Genomic DNA, 27,532 nt, shown 5'->3' with positions numbered 1-27,532 from the left:
ACAACTGTAGCGTGTCACGGGGAAACGTTTAGGTGACATACGGTATACCACAGTAAAATGTACTATCTTACAAAATGAACAAAACCCATATTTTAACTACAATAGCATCGGAGTACAGCCTCTCCTCAGTGTTCAAACGTGATAAGGTACTCATTAAAAATCACATCTGCAGCATGAATTTTACTTTTTAATCATATAACCTAAAGGGTATAATAAACAAATTTAATATTCAAAATAATAAAGGGTTCAACTGTACCTCACGAATTCATAAAAGTATGAGTAAAAATCCACATCCTCGCATTCTCCCCAGAGAATAAGAGCCATGTATCTCCAACAACTATACTATCACCTCTTTGGAAGTGGAAGGTAAAAGGAAAAGTACTCAAAAATTTAGCTGCACAATTCTTAATGGTGTAGAGCCAATACCACCTTTCAAAAGTGGTATTAACTCATCGGCATCTCTACTAGAAAGAAGAAAGGGGGTTGCAAGCAAAATAAATTAGTTCTACAAGATGTTAGTAGCACTGGCACTAAAAACACAAACCCAGAGAAACTGGATGGAGAGCAACACTCTGGATGGAAGTGCGTGCGTAGCTACCTGAGGATTTCACTCCTTGGACAATCTGTAGAAATCGAATAAAAGCTACGCTTTTGCTATCGAGTTGAAACACTGACACGAAATTCCAGCTCTTAAAGATAATCCATTTAGAACCAACCTGGCTATCTCTTCTCGATGAGCAGTCCAATCTCGGATGTAGTCTTCCTGTTCTTTTATCCGGTGCTTGAACGAAGAACTAGTAGGCATTGCTGACCCAGAGCTCTGCAACCGAGTGGTTTTCAGGGCTGGAGAAGTACGTAGACGAGTATGTTTAGGGGAATTACGGTTTGATCCAAATTCATCTTCTGAGGTGGAAGCATAATCAGTAGGAAAGCGCCTCCATCTTGAATTTACTAAATTAGTTTAATTATTAAAAAAAGAATTATTATGTTACCTTTTAAAGGAGATAAAAATCATGATTTCAAAAACACCATGAGACACACACAGCACAACTTTCAATAACTGACATACACATACCTCACGAAAATAAGTCTACTACTCCTTAAAGATAGAAACAATATACTTCGGTGAATTAAAAACAATGAGGAATTAAAAACAATCGAAAGACCACGTTTTCCATAGTATGGTGAATAAAACATTCAGATGAAAAATTCACTAATGATAAACAACTAAGCAAGCTCTATCCATAAATGTTTAACTTGGGTACTTTATCATTGCAAATAGTTCTCATTTGAGTGACGATATGGATTTTTGTTTTAGAAAACGACAGTAACAACAACAACAGAAATAAGGGAAAAGATTTCCTCATGCCACATGGACTTGCAACATGGATATGGTAAACCCTCTTTTCCCAACATACAAATGTGCATAATTCCTGCTGTGGAAATTATGCTTTTATGGCAGAAAAAAAACATTACCTCTGTCATTCAACATCCTGTTATGCTATGATTGGAAAAAATCTTTTACATGGTAAAAACACAACAAAGCATCTTCAGTACAACTCGCGGCTGCTTTGACACTGAAAGCATACAGTGAAATTAGACAATGGCGTAAGACCTACAAGGAGCGAAGCTCTACAAAGCTATTCTCACAACCACTGACATTTAAGGCACAGGAGATACTGTGAATATTCACAGTAAAGAAAGTGGCAACCACTTTCGTGTTTGAGGTTAGGAAAGACATTTAAAAGATGGTGCTGTTGACACATCTGAAAAATCAGAAGACAAATTAATTTCACTAGTACTGTTAATGCAAGAACCAAACACACAAATAATTTGTGAGGCATATACAGAGGTCAAAAACAGGGCAATGATGGCTGATTTACAGCAAGCTTCACAAGGGCAGGAATCTACTACTGCCTACCTAGGACTTGCTGCAGAGTGTCTGGCTAGCAAATGTTTAATGAATATTTTTGAAAAAGTAAGTGAATTCCTAGCTACTGGCCATTTGCTTTTCTCAAATTAGGGAAAACCTAGCGAAAAGCAGATGTTTTTGGTGGGTACAGGGACAAAAACTTAGCACCTGCTATATAAATTCTAGTTGCTATTAATATCAGAAGAGTTTTGTTTTTCTTTCTTTCTCTCTCTCTCTCCTTCTTTTAAAACAGAAACTGACCCGAGGCTGCATCGTGGTGAAGTCTGGAATTCCTTCATCCTACCTCACTAGGATTTTATGCACTCATGTCTTTTCCTCCCCAAACCACATTTTTGTCTGGGACTCTGTAAGTCTCAGGTGGCTGTCAGACAAAACTGACTGGTATATATTGCCAAAGAGTTGGTTTAAGAAGCAGAGAAATCTGTAATCAGGAATATGCCCTAAGTCAGAGCCTACCCATTTGTCCTGATTCACACTCCCCTTTGAAGCTCCTGGAGCTTGGAACAAGATTCATGGGTATAAGAAGATAAGCAGAAACTCCACGGCTTTTTGTAAAAGTGTGTGCAAACACATGTATAGAACTCTAGGTAATTATTCATAGTGCCTTTTGAAGGTGGTAGTCAGTACTGTTTCTGGTTTTACCAAGATCGTTCATTAACATAAAACTACTTTTACCATAGTGGAAAATTACTAAATTCTAGACATCTGAAAAATCCTACGAATTGAACTGACCCTAAGACTTGAAAACAATTTTAGAAAAAGTTTAGGAATAAGAGCAAAACACTAAAAATATTGCAAAATAGCTATATTTTAACAAAGGCATTTCACTAAGCGTTAGATGTTTATTTGTTTTGCTACCTTAGAATATTATTCGTAGAAAACAAGTTCAGAAATAATAAAAAGATCATTTGTTAGATTGAATTTCCTGATTTTTGATTTGGGAACTATGGAAACCATACTTACAACGGAAAGTTGTTTGGAGTGAAAAAACCACTAACAAAGAGTTTCAATAAACTGTAGGAGATGGTAAACTAAGTAGGTATGATGGAGCTCAGTTAGTTAACTCAGAGGTAACTTAGAAAGAATAGCATCAATGCCTGGTATATTTCAAGAGTGGGACAATACAGGAGGGCAGAATGGGAAACTGAGAACCAGGTGCTGATTGCCAGTTGACAGTCAGGTGTCAGTAGAGTCACGTTAGAAATAACTTTTAATAGTTTCAGTCTCAAGATCAGAAAATAATTACATATTTGAGGAATAAAAGAGAAAAATCCCTTTTTCAAATGACATTCATAAAGTTCCCACTTAGTTTTACAGGTCTACTTTACTATCTGGTAAGAATAGTGAAGTTCAGTAATATCTTGACAAAGAAAAGCAACCACAAGGACAGAGCATATTTTTCAAACTGAAAGGTAACATGTTTAGGTCTGTCCTGTTAAAATTGAGGGCAAAATGAGAGAGAGAAAAAAAAAAGTAGGGTACAGCAGAGAAATGAAAATAGGATTAATAACTCTTCAACCGATCAAGGGTTATCTTTACCCCTGGAAAACTTATCCTCCAGGGCGTGCTAGGAAGCAGGGCTCAGTTATGTCTGGACACCACTCTGTTCATGTAACAGTGAAGAGTAGATCACTACTCGGGGGCCAAGAGACCAGGAAAGGGGATTTCATGCCAGGACCTGTTATTTCTCAAAGAACTTCTTTCAATAGCTTTTGCTTTCTTAATCTTTGCTTCTAAACTACAGCAGCAACACAGTTTATCTGAAAAAAAAAAAAAAAAAAAAAAAATCCCTACCATCTGCTAGTTGTTGCAGAGTAAACTTAAAGTTCAAATGTTTTTAACTTTTGCTAATGCCTACTTATTTTATTTATTATTTTGAGAGCAAATGAGCAAGTAAGCAGGGGAGGGAAGGGGCAGAGAGAAGGAGAGGGAGAGAGAATCCCAAGCAGGCTCCACACTGTCAGCACAGAGCCCGACGAGGGGCTCCATCTCATGAATCATGAGATCATGACCTGAGTCAGAATCAACAGTTAGAAGCTTAACTGACTGAGCCACCCAAGTACCCCAGAAAATCTTTATTTAAAAAAACAAAAAACAAAAAACAATTCCAGTTAGGCTAATTCTTTATAAAACAGCCTCAATTTCTCATAGGATGGTAATTTTTGTGATTTCTACCCATCAAGAAAAATGTTACTTCTTCTTCTTGAATTTTATTTTGTTTGGGTAAAATTCTATAAAGAATTAAATTTAATTGTATAGCATTAGGCTTATTTAATATACTGGTATAAAAAGGCATTTCTGATAAATCATTAAATTGAACATTGATATAGAAGCTATTTCAAATGCCAATCCCTAAGAGGCTCCTTGGTTGGTGAAGGGCTGTATAGGACATAGATTAAAATCAGCTCTAAGATCAGCTTAATTAATTTTACAGCTAACCTGAAAATTATTTTAGTTATGAAATTATGCAGCACTTCCTCTTGTGGAAATAATCAACTACTATATTCGCTATGGAAACATACCATCCAGAATTTAAAAAGGGAGAAAGAGTTCTTAGCATTATTCATTTGTGAATGCTCAGATTTCTCTTACTGTTAACCAAAGCTTTGTTGGCCTTAAAACGCAATCACAACTACAGACTTAACAAACACATTTCAGGAAACAAACACTGCATTTTCACACTTTCTATCACAATATCTTTGTGGGAAACGAAACCACAAACATATTTTACACGTATGTTTATAAGCACGTAGCAATAAGATCATTTGGGGAAAAGATCCCTGACAATGTGCTATATTGCTCTTTGACCTGGAGGAAGAAAGAACTGAAGCCATGCATGCCTAACATTTCATTCCTACCATCCATAAAGTTTGAAGTTTAGAATAAAAATGAGAAATCAGGGGCGCCTGGGTGGCGCAGTCGGTTAAGCGTCCGACTTCAGCCAGGTCACGATCTCACGGTCCGTGAGTTCGAGCCCCGCGTCGGGCTCTGGGCTGATGGCTCAGAGCCTGGAGCCTGTTTCCGATTCTGTGTCTCCCTCTCTCTCTGTGCCTCCCCCGTTCACGCTCTGTCTCTCTCTGTCCCAAAAATAAAATAAATGTTGAAAAAAAAAAAAAAAAAAAAAAAAAAGAGAAATCAGTCTAAAAAAAATTGTAAGGATGTTAAAATGATGCTATTTTTTAGAATGTGCACCTAAAACATAATGCAAACCAACTGCTTTATTTTGATAACTCCGCACACTTAGTTTTAAAAGCATCTTATCAAAATAAATCTGGATATTTTACTGTAACTTGATATTGAAGGATCACTGAAGGAACTGGGGTGGGGACAGTGGGGACTAAACTTTCCTAAAAGCAAATTACATCAGAATTAAAGAAGCATAAAAGAACTTTTACTCTGTTTTCCAATCAGGTATTTCCATTCTTATGTTTTTATCATATACATTTCTTTGAAAAACTTTTTAAGACATGGCCTAAAATATGAAATTTGAAACATCACAGAATTATTTTCACATATGCCAATCTGGACATATCACAGGCTCTGGGTTCAGATATTTCTAAATCCTTTAAAGTTTACAGTTGATACAACACTGACCAGTATGATTTTACATTCTTTTCAATTGTATTTCAAAAGCTAAGACTTTTTATTTTCTTTTTCCACTCAAGATATTATAATTTTCTTAAATAGAAATGTCATGACATCAAAGACACCCCAATTAGCCACTAGACCAAAAAAGTGTCTGTTTTTCTTACTGCTGTTTTATTACCTACCCAATGTAACTGTTTTAATACCTTATCACTGACTAAAAGATCCTAGCTTTGTCCTTCCAGATAAGATGTAATAAGATATAAAAGTGTATCTTGAGAGAATGTGCATTAACAATCCTGGATCACAAGGTGGAACACAGAACATGAACTCAGTAAATCAGGATTACACAGATTACAGTGCACAATATATCAAATACACGGTACAGTGGCCTTGTATATACTCCTGAAAATAATCCAGTAGATTCCAGCCATCCCCTGGCAGCTTGCAAGCAAGCAGGTAAAGACTATTTCTGAGAGCCAGACTAGACGTGGAAGAAGCCAGAGGCTGGGAAGGAAAAGGCCTTGACTTCTTCTCCTGCCATAGCTGTGTGAACAGGGCACATGATTTCATATCTTGCCCTTAGTTACCTGAAGTGAATAACCCTTCCAGCCTTTGAATGCCATGGTTTGAATTATTTAATACACTGCTGTTATGTATGAAGAAGGCCCACATCACATACCTCAATTTATCCTAGGGGATTTCATTAAACTGAATTCAAGGTACTTTTTGCATACAGAAAACTGCATGTTTATCAAGTTCTGGATTCAAGGCAGAAAACAAAGTTTATCTTTAGACATGGCATCTTACAGTGGTTTTTTAGACGTGCTTAAGTAATGGTACTTGGCTTGCATCTCACGTAAGCCCCTCCTGTTACGTACTGAGGAGCAGAACCACAGCACTCGTGTTAAGGACCAGACGACCAGTACAGAAGGAACTGCTCCACGCTACTCGGGGACACACAGCTTGCGTTACGGCTCATGGTAAGACAGGAGAAAAGTGTGACACTTCTCTTGTGCTAAACAGAGATGGGTGAGCAAACAGGCAACGTGGCAGAAGAGATCTGATCGCGCTACGCGTCACAGAATGCAGCACAAAGGAAATGTGAATTGAAGAGGTAGGGCCATAAGGAACGACAGGAAAACGATAGGTAAACATAAACCAGAAGACAGCAGTCAGTTTTAAAACACCTGCAAAAACTGCATGAACCACCAGTGAAAGCCTGAAGCGCAGAAGGAAGATGGCGCTGATAAGGGAATCACTGTCCATTCTTTTGGAATCGTGATTGTATGTTACCTATCTTCAGCCTACGACCGTTCCTACCACAGTTCTGACCATCATCACCACAGCCACTAACCGGGAGGGAGGGAGATGTGAGTGCAGGGGAGGCAAGCAGCAGTGGGAAGGAGACAGGAGGAATAAAAAGTGAAAAAATAAAATAAGGAGCATTGTTCGGGGTCTTGTAGGCCACAGAGAGGTAGATTCCAAACTATGAACATAGGACTGCAGACCAACCTTCCCCTCACTCTCCCCCCAAGACTCAGCTCACTTGGATGCTTGCTGACAAGAAATTTTTAAGTCTTTGAACAGCAGGCTTCCCCACACTGGCCCTTCCAGCCACACCCAGGGGTGAGGCCGATTATGAAGTAATGATACCGTGCTCACAGGAGACATACAAATATCTGGGTCACATCTCTGGCCATGCACATACTCTCACTGGCTGCAGCTCTGAATACGAAGGTACAGACAAATATACTAGAGGCAGTTAAATTCGGTGGGGAGGAAGTAACTTTTGGAACTGTTACATTCGATGATTGCTAATTACTTTAGCTCAATGATAGCACAGGGCTTCAGGAGATAATGCTCACAACCAGTTACATGTCTATAGCCCAGTGTGACCCATATGTGCTTAGTGATTATCTCATGGATCCATCTTCTTCCACTGAAATAAACCATGGATTAGTCTTCACCTGCCCCAACCACAAACAGATTGAACCTTAAAAAGTATATGAGGGGCGCCTGGGTGGCTCAGTCGGTTAAGCATCCGACTTCGGCTCAGGTCATAATCTCGCGGTCCGTGAGTTCGAGCCCCGAGTCGGGCTCTGTGCTGACCGCTCAGAGCCTGGAGCCTCTTTCAGATTCTGTGTCTCCCTCTCTCTCTCACCCTCCCCCGTTCATGCTCTGTCTCTCTCTGTCTCAAAAATAAATAAACGTTAAAAAAAAAATTAAAAAAAAAAAGTATATGAGACATTTCTAAATAAATGGGAAAGAAAGGGTAAAACGGCAATTATTTCACTTAGCCCTGAAAGGAATAATAAAAGGTATACTGCTTTTCTTCAGGTTAAGGGCTTTGAATCACGTGAGGATATTTAAGAATCAGCCACACACTTTTAGCAGTTCAATGTTATTCCTATTATTTAAACCAGATACCATTCCTCCTCTAATTCTGACACACGGGTCCAGATGCCTCGCCAAGCAGGCAACTAAAACTCCTAAATAGGTTCCATATACTTCTAATTTTGAAATCACTATTTTGCCCTAGGTCATTAACTGGAAGGGTGTGTAATGTCTGAATTTTCCATTTACTAAGCTAACAAAAATAATTTTTATAGGAGAAAATACCCTCTTACAGCATAACCTCTCTGTTGAATATTTTTAGAAGTAATACTAGACACTTATTTAAAAAAAAAAAAAAAAGAAAGAAAGGAGTCCCAAAACATAAAAGAAATATGCTAATATTATAAAAAGTCTGGACCCAATTACCTGAAGGAGAGCCATGTGCTGAGGTCATACTTTTGACCTTGGAGTCTGATAGTCGAGAGATACTGTTAGCTCTAATTCTAGGAGAAAATTTATCTGAAGGTACGAGTCTGGCTCCGCTTCTAATGATGGCCTCTGCAGTCCGTGAGGAGGCACTACCTCTAGAGATGGTTGCTTCAGAGTCACTGCGAGCCGACAATGAGCCAAGCCTTGTTCGACGGGGCTGAGCCAATAAATCAATCCGAGAGATGTTACGCCTTCCTGTGGGGGGCTTGGACGTGGAACTGGTGGTGGACACTTCAGAGGCAACAGATGCTTTGTCAGCATCAGCCAGTTCACTGTCGGACACTTCGCCAAGCCGTGCTCTGCGCAAGAGGGAAGTCCTGGTGGGTCGTGGCCGCGGAAGAGTGGTTGACTTACTGGATGATCCAGGTGTGACGGGAGAAGTCTTAGATTTAGTCACTTTGCCTCCTTCCAGTTTGGAATGTGCATGCTCATCAGTTGAGGTAAGTGGAGTCCTTCCATGAGGTTTACAAGAGTAAGTTTCCTGATCAGAGGACATAATATCAGAGATCGCAGAATGAGGTACACTAGAGGTCTGGTCGTCGTCTGTTAGGTCTACAGAAGGCTGTCTTATTCTTCCACTGGACTGTACAAATTTACGACCATCTGCTCTTGAACCTACATCTGTGGAACGACTTTTCGTTTTCTTCTCGATTTTCTCCCTACCACCTGAAGAGGACGATTTTGTAACATCTTTGGAAGGAGAACCTGTGGAACATCTGTCTTTATAGAGACTAGTGAAACTCTTTCGCTTTTGGGTTGACTTTCTTTCAGTCTCTCCAGTAACCAGACTGATTGTACTAGCTGTGTCCACATCAGATTCTGGTGAAATAGAGTTGTCTCTATTGTAGCTGGGAGTATCTGGGCCTTCATCAGTTTTATTATCTTCACGCAGTTTGGCTTCTAGAAAAGCCATTACTGCTTCTGTGTCTTTTAGAATAAGGGTTGTGTCCATACTAGAATCAGTATCCATAGAGTCACTTCTTTCTCGTATTCTGCTGGCAGCTGTCAACGCTAGAGAAGGGGGTGTAGATGACGTCTGCTTATTTATGTGGGGGATAAGTTCTATGGGTATGTTGGGGCTAGGTTTTTCTATAGTGAAGCTTCCTTGTCGCACTAAGGACTTGGAGGATTCCTTCTTGTCTCCGCCCTTTGAAGACTGACCTTTCAGAACCTCCTCCGCTTTTCTTCGCTTGCCCTCATTTTGTATCACCCTTTCTCCTTTGCTTGTAGAGTGTCCTGGAATTTTTTCTTGAGGTTGTGACTCCTGTTTAAAAGATTCCTCCCGACACCTATCTATCTGACCCGAAACATTTTTTGAAGAAGACAACTTGGTAGGCGTCCACTGCGCCTGTTCTTTTTGTTCTTGTTGCTGAATTTTAGCTAATGTTTGCTTCACCAAAGAAGTTTCCTTATCAGTTTCACTTTTGTCCTTCCCAGAAGAGCTGCCCAAGTGAAGCAAGGTTTTATTGTCTCCGCCAGTTTTAACAGCCTCACCATTCACTGCCCTGTTCATCTTGCTCAGGGCTCTGTCGGCATCCTGCTTATCTTTCTGGTATACCTGTGTGGGTGCTTCTTTCTCCTGAAGTTCTGTGTCTTGTTTTTCTCCTATCTCTGACCTCTGTGTTAGAATCTTGGACTTTTCTTCACTGGGAAGCTGAGGAAGGGTGCGTCTCCTCCTCTCTCCCTGACTGACCAAGGACATTGCTGAGCCAGTACTTCTCACTGAAATGCCAGACTCACTGATGTCTGTATCTATAAAATAAAACCACAAAGAATAAATGTATTAGGGCAGAAAGGTACAAATACAGAGTACCTTATTAATTAGATTTTGCCGTGTAAGTTAAGAAATGGCTTGATGTACAAGAAAACTCTGAATAAACATACCAACATGGTAACAGAGTAGTTTCAAAAGCAAGTACAGTGCCAAGACATAAAACAGGCAGATTACTAACAGGGGAGTCAAGAAAGGCAGTTTTAGGAGATGAAAACTGGGGTCATCTGATCTTACTCCTATATCCGCTGCTCTCTTTTTCTTTCAATGTATTTTATGGCAGGGAAGGTCACTGTGTTCATTTTTGCTTTTGTGATGTATTCCACCCATGAGATTTTGCTCAAGAAGCTGTTTTACAGAATTGCACAGAGAAGGCCTAAATAAACACTTCCAATTATATAAGAATAATATATTTAGCTTTTAATGCGCACTGTTATCTATCTGAAAGAATGACAAGTTTGGATTTCCTAAGTAAAACGGAAAATGCAAACCTTTATTAGGTTTTCTAAAAAAAAAAAAAAAAAATTTAACACCAATTAAAAGAATTTTAAAAAGTGTGAATGTGAAACAAGATCACAGGACTTGTCATAATTTTAAACACTGAGGGATTTTTAAATTATGGTCTTCTGGCATATTAACACCTCATATACAAATACATGATCACTTTCTCTTTTTACAATTAAGTAGAAGCCAAAGAGAAAATACATACTTTGATGTTTCCGTGTTAGAGAAATTGAGAATGCTTCAGGATTTTCCTGACTTCTATAAATGGAACACATTTCTGACAAAGGGAAATATAAATTAACATATAAAGCATTCTAATCTTTGGGAGATAAGCGGATACAAGATACTAAGACATAGCTTCTGTAAGTCTTTTTTCCCCTTATAATGCTGAAAGTTTAACATTTAAATTTCACAGCAATGTAATGGTATGATGCAGGAAAATAGCTACTAAACTTACTGATTCAACTTCAGCAATTATTGTTAAGTTACTGTATTATGTCTTGGCTCCTTGATACTACTTGAAGCGCTAAAATGTAAGAACCGTTTTATCTTTTTTTATTTTTCTAGCATTTCTCACACTGTCCTGCTCCTAACACACATAAGATGAATGTTTAACAAGAATATTTTAAGATTTAAGTGGATTTATCAGCTAAATAATTTAGAATATGATGAAATAGGAGCACCTGGGTGGCTCAGTCGGTTGAGCATCCGACTTTGGCTCAGGTCATGATCTCAAGGTTCGTGAGTTTGAGTCCCGCATCAGGCTCTGTGCTGACAGCTCAGAGTCTGGCACCTGCTTCTGATCCTGTGTCTCCCTCCCTGCCCCTCCCCTGCTTGCGCTCTGCCTCTCAAAAATAAAAAAAAACATTAAAAAAAAAAAAAAGAATATGATAAAACAGAAATGAGATAATGAGGACCAGGCAGTTTGTTTTATTTTGTAACAAGGGTAGAATTTTGCCTTCTACAGCTAATGCTTACTAATTTTATAATGGGTTCTTTCGTAAGTTTATCTAGCCCCTCTGACCCTCTCTGTTTGGGTGCCTTGTTTCCCCGAAAAGTGACCAGTTTATGTTAATCAATCTGCAGATCATTCAGTCTTTGATTTTTGGGAATACTATCAATTACTTCTAATTTCTATAGTAAGTAAATGATATACCTTTTCTAGTACCCTGCTCAAATCCTTGCTGAGTAATGTTTACAAAATTCCTAAACCAGATTTTTGGGGTGCCATAAGCCAGGGGCAAAATAAATTTTCATTTGTTTTCAACAATAACAAAATTAAGAATACACATAAAAAGTCACAGCAAATTCTCCTTGAGGGTTTTTAAATTAAGAATGTAATTAACTGAATCTAAAATAAAATCATTAGGCATAAAATTTCATTTTTATTTTAAGGAAACTTAGTTCACAGAAATATTACTAGAAGGTAATAAAAATCACATTACACAGACTTGCAAAAGATACATTAAGTAAATTAAGTGTGTATTCTTTTTTATTGAACTGTATTGAATGTTTTTTAAATGCACAAAGTAGCATTTAAATATTTGTTGTATTAATGATATTAATGAATGTTGTAATTTAGAACTGTAATTTAGAAAATTTAAAATTTTCATTTTTACATGTCATATATAAAAATACATATATATATTTCATCTACAAATTACCTCTCATCTTCAGTTAGGGTTTTATTTTAATGATACCTGCATTATTAGTGCAAATAAAATCATATATGTAAAATAAGCATGAGAATATGTGATTTGTTTATTTAGGTTTAATTTACTTTTCACTATACAGATTTAGCTTGTTTTTTACAAAGCTGATTCACAAAAAAGAGACCAAGAGGAAGAAAATACCATTCTCTAAAGGAACAGGTGCAGATAATTCCATTATCCTTTCTTCTTGATCATGTCTTGTGTGGTTTGCAGCCAAACTAGCCCACTGTGAAACCCAGCGTTTGTTTCCTGATGAAGATGTGCCTTCCTAAAGGAGGAAAATAAGGGAACGAAATAGCCTATTTAGACAAGAGAGAATTCTATCTAGTTACATTATCTTGTCATAAGAAGCCGTATTTAAAATTCACATTGCTATATTATCATTTATTAAATGTCCTCAGATATAGAATGAAAAGTCTCTAGGTACCCCTTTTAACTACATCTTATCATTACTGTAAACGTAGTATAATTTTCTCTACTTATTAAATACTAACGATGGCACTAAAATAAATGCTTGGAGCTTAACATTTTCTGCGGCTGGATACACGTGGGTGTGTCACCAGGGCCTCACAGCTACCACACTGAGGCTGGCTCTGCTTCTGTCTCTGGAGCAGGAGTCTAAAGATCTATTCCTAAGTTGTTCTCTGGCCCTCTACGTGATTCTAGGACGCGGACTGGTTCCAGAGTCTCAAGGAACATTAAATCTGCCAGGTCGTGTCTTCAAGGATTTCAAAAACAAACCCAAAGCTCTAGACTTCTTTTTACAACACTTCGCTGTTTCCAGAAGAAGCTAGAAATCACTCAGCCTTTAGTCTGAGCCTAGACCTGCACATGTCTAGATCTGGCCTTAAGGCAAGTACTCTCTGAACTTTCATAGTCAAATGTGAAATGGAATTTAATTCATGAAATGGCTCTACAGACTTATGGACATAGAATGGTAACTTGAGGGCAATCCAGGCAAGACCTAGGGAGTACAGAAAAAAAATTGTTCCCTCACAAAAAAAATAAGTCAAATCTTAATTTTGAGACTGGAATGACAACTAAGGAATGGAAGGCTATCACCAAAACTGTATTACAAATGATTCAAAACACTATCTTAAGTATCAGATTTACAGGCTAAAAACTGATGAATATTTCAAACAGGCTACAGATAACGACTTCCAGAATATGTTAAAGCAGTAAGTATACAGTGACTTGCACACAATGAAGCCTAAGGATTCCAAAACCTGCTGGATCCTTGAAGTCCCTTTCAAGACTCTACTAACTGCTCATGCTTCTCAGCAGGAAGGAAGTACCAGAGCCCCTCGCACCTTCACTGACACACACACTTATGTTCTGTGAAGAGGTTCTCATGCCCTGTGTCGGAGATTCTCTCCACGGCAGGTACATACTGGGCTATATATCAATTCCACTTGGGATGGGTTGAGGGGATGGGGAAGGGAAGAGGGAGTCTTATATAAAAGTTCATGGTCACCAGAACCATTCCTGGTAATCAGAACACCAGAACACTGCCTCGCATAAGTATCACTTGTTTTCAGTAAGTAAATTAAGCATCTTATGAAATGGAAACCAGAATTACAGTTCTGTATGATCAAGGAAGGAAACAGAACACTGAAATGCAAGAAATGCTTTAACAGCTTTCAGGAATAGGCACGCCATAAAGGGACCATTTTAACATTAATAAACGGATAGGTGGATTTCCCTGTCTATAGAAATATTCTATTTATGTTTCTGACAAAGGTAACATTTCATTTGTGATTGTTTTATTTGCCATTTGTATAAATTAACTCATTTCTGGAGAGGTGGTGTAGCATACTGAGTAAGAGAATGAATTAAGAAAACAGGGCTGCTTATGGTTCACATTCTGGCTCCACAAGGTGCTAGTTTTATGACCTTGGTCTACATATTTCAGTTTCCACATTTGTAAAATGGCATGAGAAAGTTCCTACTGGATGTTAGCTCTGATTGAATACATTATAATGAATTAATACTTCTCAGTTACATATTTTTTTTTACATTTATTTTTGACATATCACTGGAATGAAGTTTCTAGTATCACTTCCAATAAGGGAATAACCATTTGTTGAGGGCACAGATCTCAGGCAATTACTATGCTGAGTGCTTTACATACTTCACTGAACTCCCTGTAAGTAGGCACAGACGATAAAACTGCAGCTAAGAGAGGGGAAGTGACCGATGACACAAGGGCACTTGGACAAATGTGGCAATTCTGGGACCTGAGCTCAGGTCTTCGTAGCTCTACTGCACCCATGCTGACTCCCCAAGCTTGCTAACCAAGCCATCCTTGACTAACTTCAGGTCATTCTAACAACATCGGGGGCTGTACTGCACTGGCACTTATTCAGGTATAGAAATTCTATCTGCCAGGTGCTACTGGGCACATCCTTCCTGGCATGACAGAAAGATCTACAGATCTTTCCATTCTAACTACGGGCCCTCCTAGGAAGTACTACTGGAGTATACTTTTCCTTTTATCTCATAACGCCAATCAGAGCAGTGAGTTCATTAACTGCTTACTGAAATTAACATTTTCCCTTCACCGATGAACAGAGTAACATAATTTAAAAGAAATAACAAAAACTGAAACAGAATTACTGCAAAAATTGCTTTAGGCTTTTATTAGAAACAAATTCAGTTGTGAGAATTTAGTTTTTAGAAGAATTTTCAAAGGAGTATATCAGTTACTTAAAATAATATAACTACAAATGATAAAAATTCACATTTCATGTGTGTAAAAGTCACATATGAGGAAGAGATGTATACCTCTGAGTTGTGAAATCCAGGTGTACTCAGTGGCTTTCTTTCTTCCATTACTACCGCAGCAGAATTGAGAGCCCAATCTTTTATCAGGTCTTTATGTTTCTCATTAATAATAGGCCTATTATAATCCTGATTGTCATCTACTCCAAATACCTAAGAGAAGAAATTATTTTATAAATGAAAAGTCTGAGCACCAGATTAATATGAATATTATCAGTAACTTCAGAGGCAAATAAAAATATTCTAATTTCAACAGGTAATTCAATAATCAGGGAAACTTATTTAAGGACAGGGAGTGAAGGTTGGAGAGGAAAATTGGGTGTGGCAGCTCATGTAAATCAAACTATCCTTTTTAATATGTAGCAAAGTTCTGTTTGATAAGTAAGAAATATCCAGGATATTACATTTGATTTATTAAAAGGTGTTAATAATGTTAAATACTATAATAATGCAAAATTAGGAAAGAATACACTTTGGCTTGTTTTCAGCTTATCTCTTTGCTCTTTTATTTTTAGGAAAGAGGCATGTTGCAAAACTGTAAACATAAGGCTGATTTTACCTGTTTCTTTCTTAACAAATGTTTAACGTTTATCTATATGAACTAAATTATACTTAGAATTTTCTAAGGTCCCGAAGAACAGAGTTTGTTGTATGATCTCTGTATGGAATACAGTGAGATCGTCAAACTTTTTTTGCCTAAAAAAAAAAAAATCATTGAAAGGCCTTTGAAATGCAGATCTTGGGTCTACTCTCACAGATCAGCATTTTCAATAAGCAGGATGACTGTGGTCAACACTTGTGAAATATTTAAATACAGAGACCAATAATCATATGCTTGATCAAGGGGAGGATCTGAGTCTGACTGACTTCCTGGCACGTAAATAGGCCCTGATGTTGCCAAACAGATTGGAAAAAGGTTGTAACTACAAAAACTGCAACGTTCCATTTTATTTACTATTAAGTCTCTTAAGCATTATTCATAGGTGTTATTTGTGGCTCTAATTATTACAATCAAGAAAAATACTATGTGTTTGAATTGGTGCTTTGTAGAAAAGATCTTAGGAACATAACCAAAGGGCCTTTTTTGGTATGAAAAGGGGAAAATACCTTAGGTTAAACTATTTTCTAGAAAGCTTTTCAATGATTGCCTGATCACATCTGATAAATTCTGAAGTCTACATTTAGTAAAGGAAACATCATTCTCAAATTCACTGAAACTTGGAAATTTTACCACTAGATGGCCTTATTACTTAATATTTAACTCAAATAGAACTGTATAGTTTTCAAAAATTGTGATTTAGTATTCTGTTGAAGCACTCAATATTCAAATTACCTTTGCTTTAGAAGCAAATTGTATATTACTAACTTTAAATCAAATATGGATTTTAGTAATACATGGAAGCACATGGAAGTTTACAGAAGGGAAAAAACAAACCTGTTTCATTTTGTTAAACATCAGAATTAGTAAGTTCAACAACAACAACAACAACAGTAAAAATACTGTGTATACTGTCCTGTGTGTTCGGCCTCTAGTGTCACTTGTAAAGAAAGCAAATTAGAGCTACTCGAGTTATTTAGGACTGTCTTACAAGAACACTGAGAAATTTTTCTAGCTTAAGTCACTGAACTCCAAATTTATTTCCTTATTTTTATGATTACGAGGAATAAAAATCTAACTCAAGTTTGGAAGTAAAAGATAAAAACACCCAGGTGTGAGTATGTGCATGTGGTATCTCTCTGGCATGTTAATTTGCAAATGATCTCAGGTGATTTTCTGACTTGGTAACATTTACTTGGACACTTCACACTCAAAATGGACTTGCAAAACTTGCTTTCCTCAAACATAGAAGCACCACAAGTTTCAAACAAAATATAATCTCTCCAAATCACTCTGAAGCTATTTTGAAATGACAACAAAAGACACAGACACAAAGAAGTAACGCTTCTAGGGAAGAGGGGCTGACGTCGGACAGAAAGAACACTCAGATGACTTTCCACAGATTCCTTGCAAAGCATCGGAGACAATTATACACACATCTGTCAAAGAAGTTAAATCACTATTTGTGCCCAAACAAGTAATAGGGCCTGAAGCACTACTGTGTGGAAAAAGAAGCCTTCAAAGTTCCTACCTATATTTTTGAGTGTTCTGGAAAATTAATGATAGCAACGACCAGCCCAGCTTGAAATCTAGATCTTCCTGTTTGTGTCTAGGTGCAAAAAAATCCCCTCGTGAGGACTTTCATGTGAAAACCAAGAGGACATAAACACGCTGTGTCTGTGTACTTTAAAGCTATTAAAATTTTCACATTTCGAAAAGTACATACAATCTGACATATGAATCAAGAGTCGGACCACACTTCAGACCAAGTTTGCTACATTTTCTCTTTTCATTATAAACTTTGTCCCTGGGTGATTTCATCCACATCCAAGCTTCTCTTCAATTTCCAACTACAGATAGATGCTTGCCTGTCATCTCTCCTCACAGATGGCTCAAAGGTGTTTCGAACGCACTATATGTTAATCAGGCTCATGATTCTCTTCCCTTCTCTGGGCTCAATCACACCCCCCAACTTGATATGTGTAAAATCTGGTTCTCTCATTCAGCTAGGGACTTTTTTAGGCTGGAAGTCTAAAGTGAGGAAGGGAGAGAGATCAGATGCCTGTCTGATTGTTAGGCAGGGCCCTGCACACCAAGTTTGTCAGTTTCTAATTCTTCCAGATGGGGGCAAAAGAAAGGAGGAATAGATGGGAAGAAAAATTTTCTTTTAGAACTTGCACTGTCAGAGCTCTGTGGGTCTGGGAGAGGTTTAAAGAGAACTCATTCACGCCAGGGGTGGAAAGTGTTCATGCCTCTAGGGGCTTTGATCCAAGCAGGTGCATCTCTAGTTTAGGGAGTGACCTGTGACCCCTCCTGTGGCTTCTAGGTCTCGGGTAAAAAGATGGCACTTCCCTCGTCATTCCACTCTCAGCATTATGGAACACGCTTTACCCCTTTCCTTTGAATGAATGCATGTGATATTTGGTATCTCACCTTGGGATTTCACATCTATGTCTCAGCAACTACTCTAATTTTAACAACCTGGGACTGAGGTATGGTACTTACTCTTTGTAGGCTACTGGGCTAGCTGCCATAGGGGCTTCAAAAATTTACATAACTCAGCCCTTGCTCTCAAGGAGCTCAAGTCTAATACAAGAAGCCTAAAAAAAAAAGAGACTGTCACCTGAACCATGCAAGGGCACTCTGTAGTTAAAATTTCCGTAAGATCTTTAAGTTTTAAATTTAAAGAAATGAAACATTCTCTAGATGATAAAGGACCAGTATGTGCAATACAAACCAAGCCTGTGAAAAGTGTGACCTTGGTTTTTTCACTAGCATGTTATCATCAGTGTCATTATTTAAAAGCTCAGACTGTACAGAAAATGTCCACAGTTCCTAATTCTGAAATTGGAGAGCTGGGGTGGGAGAGGGAATAACGGTATTATCAAACCAAAGAGTACAGGGTCAATTTTCATGGGGGTAAATATCCCACCTACTAAATACTCATAAAGGGAGGTCAAATTATTTTTGGTAACATCAGATAAGGAGCTTTGTTTATTGTGACAGGGAAGAGACCAGTGTGAAAAGGCGTGTTGAAAGGGAGAAGACTTGGGCATATAAAAATAGTAATAGGTACAGATGCTGAGCAAAATGGTAATTCAACAGCAATAATCCTTAATTTATTAGTTAAAACACTTTCCAAATCAGTTGAAATTCAGGTTTCAACTTTCCACAGAAATAAGAAACACAATGGTAGGTTAAGTATCAAGCTTTTCTGGGTTTATTTTAAATTAGCAACTGAAGACAGTACTGCATTAGTATATCAATCAGGGTGTCAAGACTCAACCTCAGATGATCAGGACAACGCTTTCCTCAATGAGCAAGGACCTCCTAGGTAGAGAGAGCAGGGTCTCTACCAGTTCAAGTCAACAGCAAAGGTTCCCATGAAAATCACTTGATACGTTAAGAACTATGCAGAATCCTAGCTTCTAACATCAGGGAACAAAATCAGGATGACTTTATAGAGGAGAATTCGTTCAAACATGTAATTTTTCATAAAAATCTAATTTCACTTTTGGAAAGAAAAATCCTTTAAAAATCAATGGAATAAATGGCTCTAAATGTTTAACACTGTGATTTTTAGAACATATTTGTAATCAACTTTTAAATTTAAAACGCATTTAAAATTTTAGGAAAAAAGAGCTCAGAATGGGGTTAAGAGAGACGTTTTATATTTTATCATGGGATACAAACATGCGTACATGCACGTCCACAGCAGTATTATTCACAATAGCCAAAGGTGGAAATGGCCCAAATGTCATCAATAGATGAATGGACAGATAAAATGTGGTCTATCCACACAATGGCGTTATTAGTCATAAAAAGGATGAAATACTGATACATGCTACATCAAGGTTGAACCTTGGAAGCTTTATGCTTGTGAAAGCAGCCAGTCACCAAAGGCCACACACTGTATGACTTTCCATTTATATACGAAAGGCCCAGAAGAAGTAAATCCAGACACAGAAAGTAGATTAGTGGCTGCCAGGGGCTGGGGGAAACGGAACCGGGTTTGGCGTCTCTTTCTGGGGTGACAAAAATGTCCTGGAATTAGACAGTGCTGGTGGTTGTATAACTTTGTAAATGTGCCCAAAGCCAATGAAATATACACTTTAAATGGCTAAAATGGTGAAAGTTATGTGAATTTTACCTCAGTTTTTTAAAAAAGTCACCATCTAGTTTGATCCTGTTCCTTTTTACTTCTGTCTGGGTAAAAACATGCTCTCAGAACTTTGCCCTCTCCCTGCCCTACCCCGTGCGCCTTGACTCTTCCGTTCCTTAGGAGTTATATCCACGACCTCTTGCCTTTCCAGCACTGCTTAACATCTTCTGTTAGCTCCTCCTTTCATGTCCTCAAATTATGCTCAGGTCTAATCTCCTGCTTCTACACTTAAAATGTCCAATTTCTCTCTTTATGGCTCATTTTCTTGACATGCATTCCTTCCTTTCGTGTCTAAAATATGGCTGTTCATCAATGACCATGTTACCTTTTCCTTGCCAAGCGGATTTCTAAGTGCTGTTAGCTGGGTATTGCTAGAAACGTAAAGGCATGCCCAGTCTCCTACTAATCAAGGCAACTCCCCTAAGACTTAAACACATGGATTTCTTCTAATACAACCTATACTCCTCAGCTTTCTACTGACAAAGCAAAGCTTATAACACATACAAGGTTTTAAATGACACATCAAGGTTTTTTAAACGACCCATTTTAACAAGTTATGTTAGGATCAAGATACAAACTAGTTTCAGCAAATAAAAAATACAGCAAAACCTGTTTGTGGAGGACTGGCTGAAAGTGACCAATCCACAAATTCACTAAATAAAGCAGCTTATCTATAGCTTAACCACATACAAATATTGACAGAAATTAAAAAGCAGGTCATGCAGTTTTCTTTCTCATCCATTCATTAAAAAGGGATTGAGTGTCTGCTATGTGCCAGGCACTGTTCTAACAAGCACAAGAGATACAGAAGTGATCTGACAAACCGGGTCATTCTAGAAAGGCCAGGCAGGATATAAACTAGCTAGAGGGGAGTTCTATAAGGAAAATAAAACATGGTAATGTGATACAGAGAGAGCAGAGGTGAATGCCAGGGCTACTTGGGCAGGGTGGGGAGAGAAAGTCTCTGAGCATGAATACGGAGAAGGAGCTAGGTGTGTGAAAGCACTCTAGGTGGCAAGTACTGTTAAGCAGGAAAGTCAGTAGGATTTCATATAATAACACAGGAAGGAAAGGGGGAAAACCTAGTAAATGTTAAGCTTTCAACTGATGAAGAAAGGTGAGGGTTCAGTTGTGAAGCTCTGGGGACACAGCAGGAGAGGGTTTCCTGTACCTGAGGAGGGCTACGAAGGAGAGCTGAGAAGGGGCAAGGAGCCATAATCACAGTGACCAAAAGTAAATCCTTGTGATACAGATTAAAAGAAAAAAATGATCAGTGAAGAGAGGGCAAGAAAGATTAGTATTAGAGGAAGAAAAACGAAGCCCTCAGAATTTGCTGGCTAAGAACTGCTGTTTGCTTTGGCCCGGGAACTCAGATTGTTCCTGGATTGGCACAAAGTGGAAGCAAACATGATGTCCAAATCAAAATGCGGCCTGTTATCAAGGTCCTCTCTTCTTACTCAAGGCTCTGAGCTGATCTCCTTGTCTTAGTTCCCACGCACGTCGGACCCTGAGTCTGAGTGGACCTGGGATGTGCTGCCTTTCTGTGTTCCGTCGGGCACTGTCACCCAGATTTTGACTCAGGTTTATCAGGGTTCCCCTGGCTCTGACTTGGTCGAATCTGAAGTCTTGCTGTGGACTTCAAGGTTTGTAATATCCCCTATTCCAAACTGCTTACAGCTGGATTCAGGTTCTCAGCACTGACTTTCTTTGGGCTGTAGATATTCTTCATCCTGTGTTTCCAGTCTTGTCATAGTTTTCCTGGTTCTGGATTCTTCCCTACCACTTGCTGCCTGCAGAGCAGCACCAGTAGACACAAGGCCCATGAGAGAAGAGACTATGCTGAGAAGAGGTATTTTGGGGGATATATGGACAGGAATCAAAACTCAAGGCAGGAAACTTATGGAAAGTACTTTTTTCAAAAGAGCACCTCAAGCCAATTTTTTTGACCAATTTTTTTTTCTTGTTGTTAATATTTAGCTTTCTGTTCTCACTACAAGTTTTTCTCCCTTTGCCTGGAAGACTAGGAAATTGCCCTCATAACATCCTCCTCTTCCCTCAGCAGGGTCTGTTTCGATAGAGGAGTGGGAAGAAGAAACTGGTTACTGTGATGGGTTCTCTAGGTCCCAGAGGAAGGCCAGACAAGCGAGGGCTGGGAGGCTATCAGTACTATGGAAGGCAGTTACCTTTCATCCAGGCAGTGAACAGCATTTTCTTATCATAGCGCATCTCCATGTAAGCTTAGACATAAAACTTAAGAGGTCTTCATAAACAACAGGCATTTGTGTTATAAAAAGAAGTGAATTTGGGGACAATGCATAAAATAAGGCTACCTACTGACAACCACACAACAACAACATGAACCAAAATGCTGTAATCCCATAACCTGGAGTTTGGTGAGGGGATATTTTGGTTACCTTCTGATTACAACCAGCACAGAAAAACAAAGATACAGTATTTCAGCTTGGTAATTTCTTTAAAGAGATCCTATTTTAACTACATGCAACTTCTCCTAAATTATACCTGTCCTAATTAACTTGTTTAGGCCCAGGAATATGATGTATTTGGGGGAAAAATTGAAGAGGCATTCAATGCTATTATCATGCGATACTGTGGCTTACTGCTTTTTGATTCCAATGTGCTATTTTCTGTTTCTTGTGTTCAATCCTTTTCAGCCTCCTTTGTTCACTCGTATTCCTTTTGTCCACCAATGTTGGTGTTGCTAAGAACTTCATACTTTGTCTCCTCTCCCTCTGTACATTCTTTCTAAGTAATCTCATCTATTATTTTGCACAGAGCTACTCCTTGATATTTCCCAACTTAGTACTTTAGCCCAGATCTCTTATCGAAGACTCAGATGTTTCTATCCAAATGAATACTGGACACACCAGCAGCTTTTTAATTGCTTTCTGTTTCCAATCCTTTCTTCACACTTCTGACAATGATTAGATGTCACTGCCCTATTTAAGAGTTTTCAGGGATTCTCCTCCAGCATTAAAATATCTAAAGTCCTTAGTATGATACACAGGGGCCTTCAATATCTAGTCTGATCTCATCTGTCTAAAATAACTGTGGTCCTCTGAACAGGTCCTCCACACTCTCATGCTCCATATTTGGAACAGAGTGCTCCATATTTCTGAAAAACCCTACTTTACCACGCCTGTTATGGGATTGATTCCACCTGCTTAAAAATGAGCTCAGTTGGCAATTAAATTCCGTATTGAAGACACGTAAAATGCCAGGCACTAGGTTCCCACAGTTATGGAGTTTACATTCATGTGTGCACACGTATTTGGGGGAATGGGAAGGTGAATAAATAGGAAAGTGTTAAGTAGTGATAAAGCTTATGATTAAAATCAAACAGGCTGACTTGACAGTGAGTGCCTACGCAGGTCTCTTTAGACTGCTCGGCCAAAAACTTCTCTGAAGGTGGGATGTTTAACCTGAGATCTTTTCTTGAAGGCTACTGGCACCCTTCCTCCAATAGCTTATGTCTATCAAAGCACTCAGCATTACTATTCTAATTCATGTTTTTACTTGTGCATTTCCATTCCTCTACAGACTCATGTTTCGAAGGGAAGAACTCTGTCTTTTCAACTTGAACCTCTCTCTTCTAACACAAAGCTTGGCATACAGTTGATGTTGAATAAAGGCTGTGAAAACAAATCAATGAAATAAACCGGTTTTCAAATGATGGAGTGAAAAGGGTAAGAGACTAAATGCAAGTTTTCAGGGCCAAACAATGAAATTTAGATGGAAAGCAGTTAAGGCCCCAACTTCTATCCACACACCTGAACTCATCCAAGCAACTTGATATGATGCATGTACTGCTACACCCTCCCAGAGCACTCACTTCCGGGCTAGTCCTGGTCTTTGTTTTCTCCACACTTGCAGGTTACTTCATCTTCTTCACACATTTGACTCCTGCTTCCCTGCTTTTGTTTCCCAGAGTCTGACATTAACCTAATTTGGCCTCTGGCTCTAACCACAACGAGTAGACTCACAGCTCTTTTTCTCTGTATTCACAAGACAACCAGTGACTGTTTCCTATAGTTAGGGGCAGCTTTGTTTTCTGGTTTATGCAAACTAGGAATGACCATTCACATAGAACCATTACTCCCTTAAAGGAATGCCGCTTTAAAATCTTGGTTTTCTCTTCTATCCACAGTGTTACCATATAATTTGCCACTGAAGAAAAAATGCTCATGATAATTACACACAGCAGGTATGCAGCAGGTTTTGTGGTCACCCTTTCCATCCAGCCGTTTCCTAAGGGTCATGTGTACCAGGGTCATGTGCACTTGTTTTTTGGCTTTCTGCTATCCTGGACAGGCTGCTCCCTTGCACTTCCCCTTGGGCTTCAGATTTGACTCTTTCAGGCTGAAAACACTTTCCAGCATTTATCCATACCTTGTGTAGAGATCCGTATGTGGAGACTCTTGGTAAGGGTAATAACATAGCTAACATTTTTAGATGTCTTATTACAAGACAGGCATTGTGTATTATTTGAATTATATATTTGAATTCTTTTTATAAAACCTGGTGAACTTTCTTCCATTTTAGAAAAAAAGAAAGGTTCAAAGAGGTTACTTTACTCAAGGACACATATCTGGTACGTGCAGAGTTTAACTTAATCGCAGATCTGTCTGCCTGCAGATGCTCATGTTCTTCAATACTACAATATAATCCCTCACCGTGAAATAACCTAGTAGAGAAAACATTGACCACTATGATCATAATATCCATAAACCAAACAAAGGCATAATACGATCAAAATCATTATTAATCTGAATTCTAAAACTTATCATTCTCCTTTTCAAACCTATTCCTTTATTTTGCATGTGACAGTATTTTAGATAGCGATAGCCTTGTTCTCAATGACCAGACAGAATGTTCTTAGACTTCTTTTAATACAACTGGAAAACTCACTTTATTCATCTGCTTCTTACTTGCTTTATTTCTCTTAGACTAATGGGTCTCTGAAAGTTTGGTGTCATACACTCCAACAGTAAACAATTTTGAGCATGTGTTCCTCAATAAATTATATACATGTCTATCCGTGTAGTAACAGATTGCATACACTACAGAACACACTCCAACGTGTAAACAAAGACTAAAAAAATAAAAGTAAAAGTCTTAATAATTTTCCTACCTCCCAAAGGTGGACCTCTTCGACTCCCTGAAAGCCCGCTCCGTGAACCCCTCACCTGAACTAGTGCCTCTCAAAAGTTAAGGTGCATACGAATTATCACCCGCAGATCTTGCTTTTAAAGCAGATTCTGATTTGGCCTGTTTAGATCAGGGCTAAGAGTCTCTGGGATTTCTAGTAGGCTCTTAAGTGACGCTAATGCTGCTCACACTGAGTAACAAGAACTTAAACAAGAGGTTAACATGTAACCAAACTTAAGCTGTTATTTTCTACGGTAAAACAAACAGCTGATCCTAAATTCAACTTTCCATAACTACAGGCAAAATTGTTAAAAACTGCTTTTAAAACCAAACAACACAATCATTAGACACATTAACTGATAACATCAAAGAACACGTCTAAAATGTAAATAATCATCATGGCTGGGCATACACTTAAGTGGCTGAATTCAGAGTATCACAGTGAAACAGATTTTGTTTCCATACACTTCTTTTCTATCTCCAAAGGCAGCAGTGAACAGAAATTAAGAAAAGAAAATAAGGACAAAGAACAAAATGGACTAAAACATTCACACTTTCACCTATTTCTGACATGAAACCAGTAGGCAAGATTCACGGGTGAATATCATCGGGTGATGTTTATGTTTATATTAACAGGGGCAGAGCAGCCTGGCTTTTTATGTAAACACAGAGTGAGAATGGTCACACAAAGTACACGGTTTTACAACTCTATCTTATATTTACACAACTTTAAAAGGTCCAAACAGCTTATAAACATAAAGGACTTTACATGTGGAAGTCAGGCAAGTTCAGAAGATCAGCAGAATAAAATCAGAAAGCAGTTTGGTTTTAATGTTAGTTTTGCAGTTCCCTCACAAAATCCTAAAGTTCCCATGCCGCTGACTGCATGAGAACATTTCATGCTGACCCTCCAATAATTTCCAACAGTCAAATACACCAAAAGAAAACTACCACCATCCCCGAATTTCAATTATTTACCTTGTCAATCATTTTTCTTGCTTCCACTTCCTCACTGTTGGGATTCTCTAACTCAATGGTATAAGTACCCTTGTCACTTTGGTCATCATCATTATCCTTTTCAGAAGTGGCAGAAGTAGGTTGATTTTTTAACATTTTATCCATCTCCTGGCTTGGTCTGTGCCCAAGACTCCCTGAACTTCTCAATAATGCAGTTTGTAGGAAGGGAATGGACACCGATGGCTCCTCTGATTTCTGTTTTAACAATTTCCCATGTGGAACACCATGCCCCCCTCTGTGATGCGTAGAGCTAGTCTGGAAAGACAAAGAAACCACTTTGGCATCTGCTGTTGGAGATTTTGCTTTTTCAAGTTTTGTATGTGGTGTCGAGTAAGTAGTTTCCTGACACAAGATTCCCGCACTCTGAGTAAAAGAGTAGGACCGTCTTTTTCTGGGATTGTCTTCGTCAAAGAATGCAATCATAAAAGCAGTTTGACTTACAACAGCTTGGTCTTGATGCTTCTCAGTGGCCTGGGCCTTCTGCAGCTTTTTCTGTTCGGAGTGGTGCCGCCTTAAGTGTTCCTCGAGAGCAGCACGCTTGCTACAGCGCCTGTGGGCCCCAGCATTTTCTGAATCGCTCTGTGTACCGTCATCATGTTTATTTCCTGGACACAAAACAGAAGCCACATAATAGGGAAGGAAAAAGTCCCATGTAGAAAATTAGACGCGTATACAAAAGTGTTACTTGCTTTTGGCCCCCTCCCCCTCTTCAACCCCAGTCATATGTTCGTTTCAGTAACAGGCTCGGCAAACTTCCCTCAACTGCAACGCTCACATTCAAATTTTCTCAACCAACAATGAGGTCCTTTATAAATAAATGAATAGGACTGCTTTTCTTTCTCCAAATTTTTAACTTTCTAATGATTCATTAATGCCTTAACAGATAAGCAATGCTATATCATCTGCGGTAGTCTGTATTTATAACATTAATAAACGTTAATCCGGCCTCCAAACCTTATACCTTCTTTAGCAATCAAAAATTGGCTTCTAGCCTGAGAGGAAAAGAGAAAAGAGAGTGATCCTCCTGAGATGCTTATTACTACACAGTAAAATAGAACACAAATGCCATAAAATGTGGTGAGTTTTGACAATGTTTAATACTTCTAAAACTACAGCATACTTTTATAAAAAGTATACAAAATTTTAATACGAAGATGCAAATTTGTAGTTTCCACCAATTACTATACACTTCTCCACAAGTGTCTTTCTAGCTATGAGAAGTTTTGCAAATTTACATTTGTGCTCTAAACTCTGGTGGCTTCAAAGAGTTAAATAAAGCATGCTAAAGGCCTATCACAGAATAGCATCGTCTATGAAATCCTATATAAATCTAACCACCTTCTGGGCAAATGGCAGGGTGCTAAATATAACCAGCTAAAAATCTGTCTTCTCTATAAAGCATATAGAGTCAAGTTAGAATATGTTTGAATTTTGAAACATTAGGTTCCTAACAGCTTTTCTGTTACCCTTCATAGTT

General features: G+C 38.4%; 1 protein-coding gene and 1 long non-coding RNA gene across 21 annotated transcripts in view; one reads left to right on the top strand and one right to left on the bottom strand.

Annotated features, from left to right (window-relative positions):
• CEP170 (centrosomal protein 170) overlaps positions 1 to 27,532 on the bottom strand; it is a 127,585-nt gene that overhangs the window by 22,850 nt on the left and 77,203 nt on the right. For 11 of the 17 annotated variants that reach the window (XR_006214222.1, XM_042976927.1, XM_042976925.1 and 8 more), the window contains 7 exons: positions 26,497 to 26,660; positions 26,017 to 26,310; positions 15,116 to 15,265; positions 12,473 to 12,599; positions 10,825 to 10,896; positions 8,282 to 10,096; positions 717 to 951 (listed from right to left, as the gene is read on the bottom strand). Coding sequence is in view for 16 of the 17 variants with exons in the window: in XM_042976927.1 (XP_042832861.1) it covers positions 717 to 951; positions 8,282 to 10,096; positions 10,825 to 10,896; positions 12,473 to 12,599; positions 15,116 to 15,265; positions 26,017 to 26,310; positions 26,497 to 26,660 (2,857 nt within the window). In the remaining variant the exon portion in view is untranslated. The remainder of the gene's footprint in view (positions 1 to 716; positions 952 to 8,281; positions 10,097 to 10,824; positions 10,897 to 12,472; positions 12,600 to 15,115; positions 15,266 to 26,016; positions 26,311 to 26,496; positions 26,661 to 27,532) is intronic. The other 6 variants (XM_042976926.1, XM_042976922.1, XM_042976928.1 and 3 more) reach the window with 5 other exon arrangements.
• The window catches only part of LOC122236022, a 47,529-nt gene continuing 27,209 nt past the window's right edge, over positions 7,213 to 27,532 (top strand). For 2 of the 4 annotated variants that reach the window (XR_006214224.1, XR_006214223.1), the window contains exons 1-3: positions 8,719 to 8,784; positions 23,431 to 23,576; positions 24,038 to 24,094. This is a non-coding gene — a long non-coding RNA (uncharacterized LOC122236022). Of the gene's footprint in view, positions 7,259 to 8,718; positions 8,785 to 23,430; positions 23,577 to 24,037; positions 24,095 to 27,532 lie in introns of those variants that run through there. The other 2 variants (XR_006214225.1, XR_006214226.1) reach the window with 2 other exon arrangements.

The sequence above is a fragment of the Panthera tigris genome, chromosome F3, assembly GCF_018350195.1.
Source record: "Panthera tigris isolate Pti1 chromosome F3, P.tigris_Pti1_mat1.1, whole genome shotgun sequence".
Lineage (NCBI taxonomy): Eukaryota > Metazoa > Chordata > Mammalia > Carnivora > Felidae > Panthera > Panthera tigris.
This window is presented reverse-complemented; position numbering and strand designations above follow the sequence as displayed.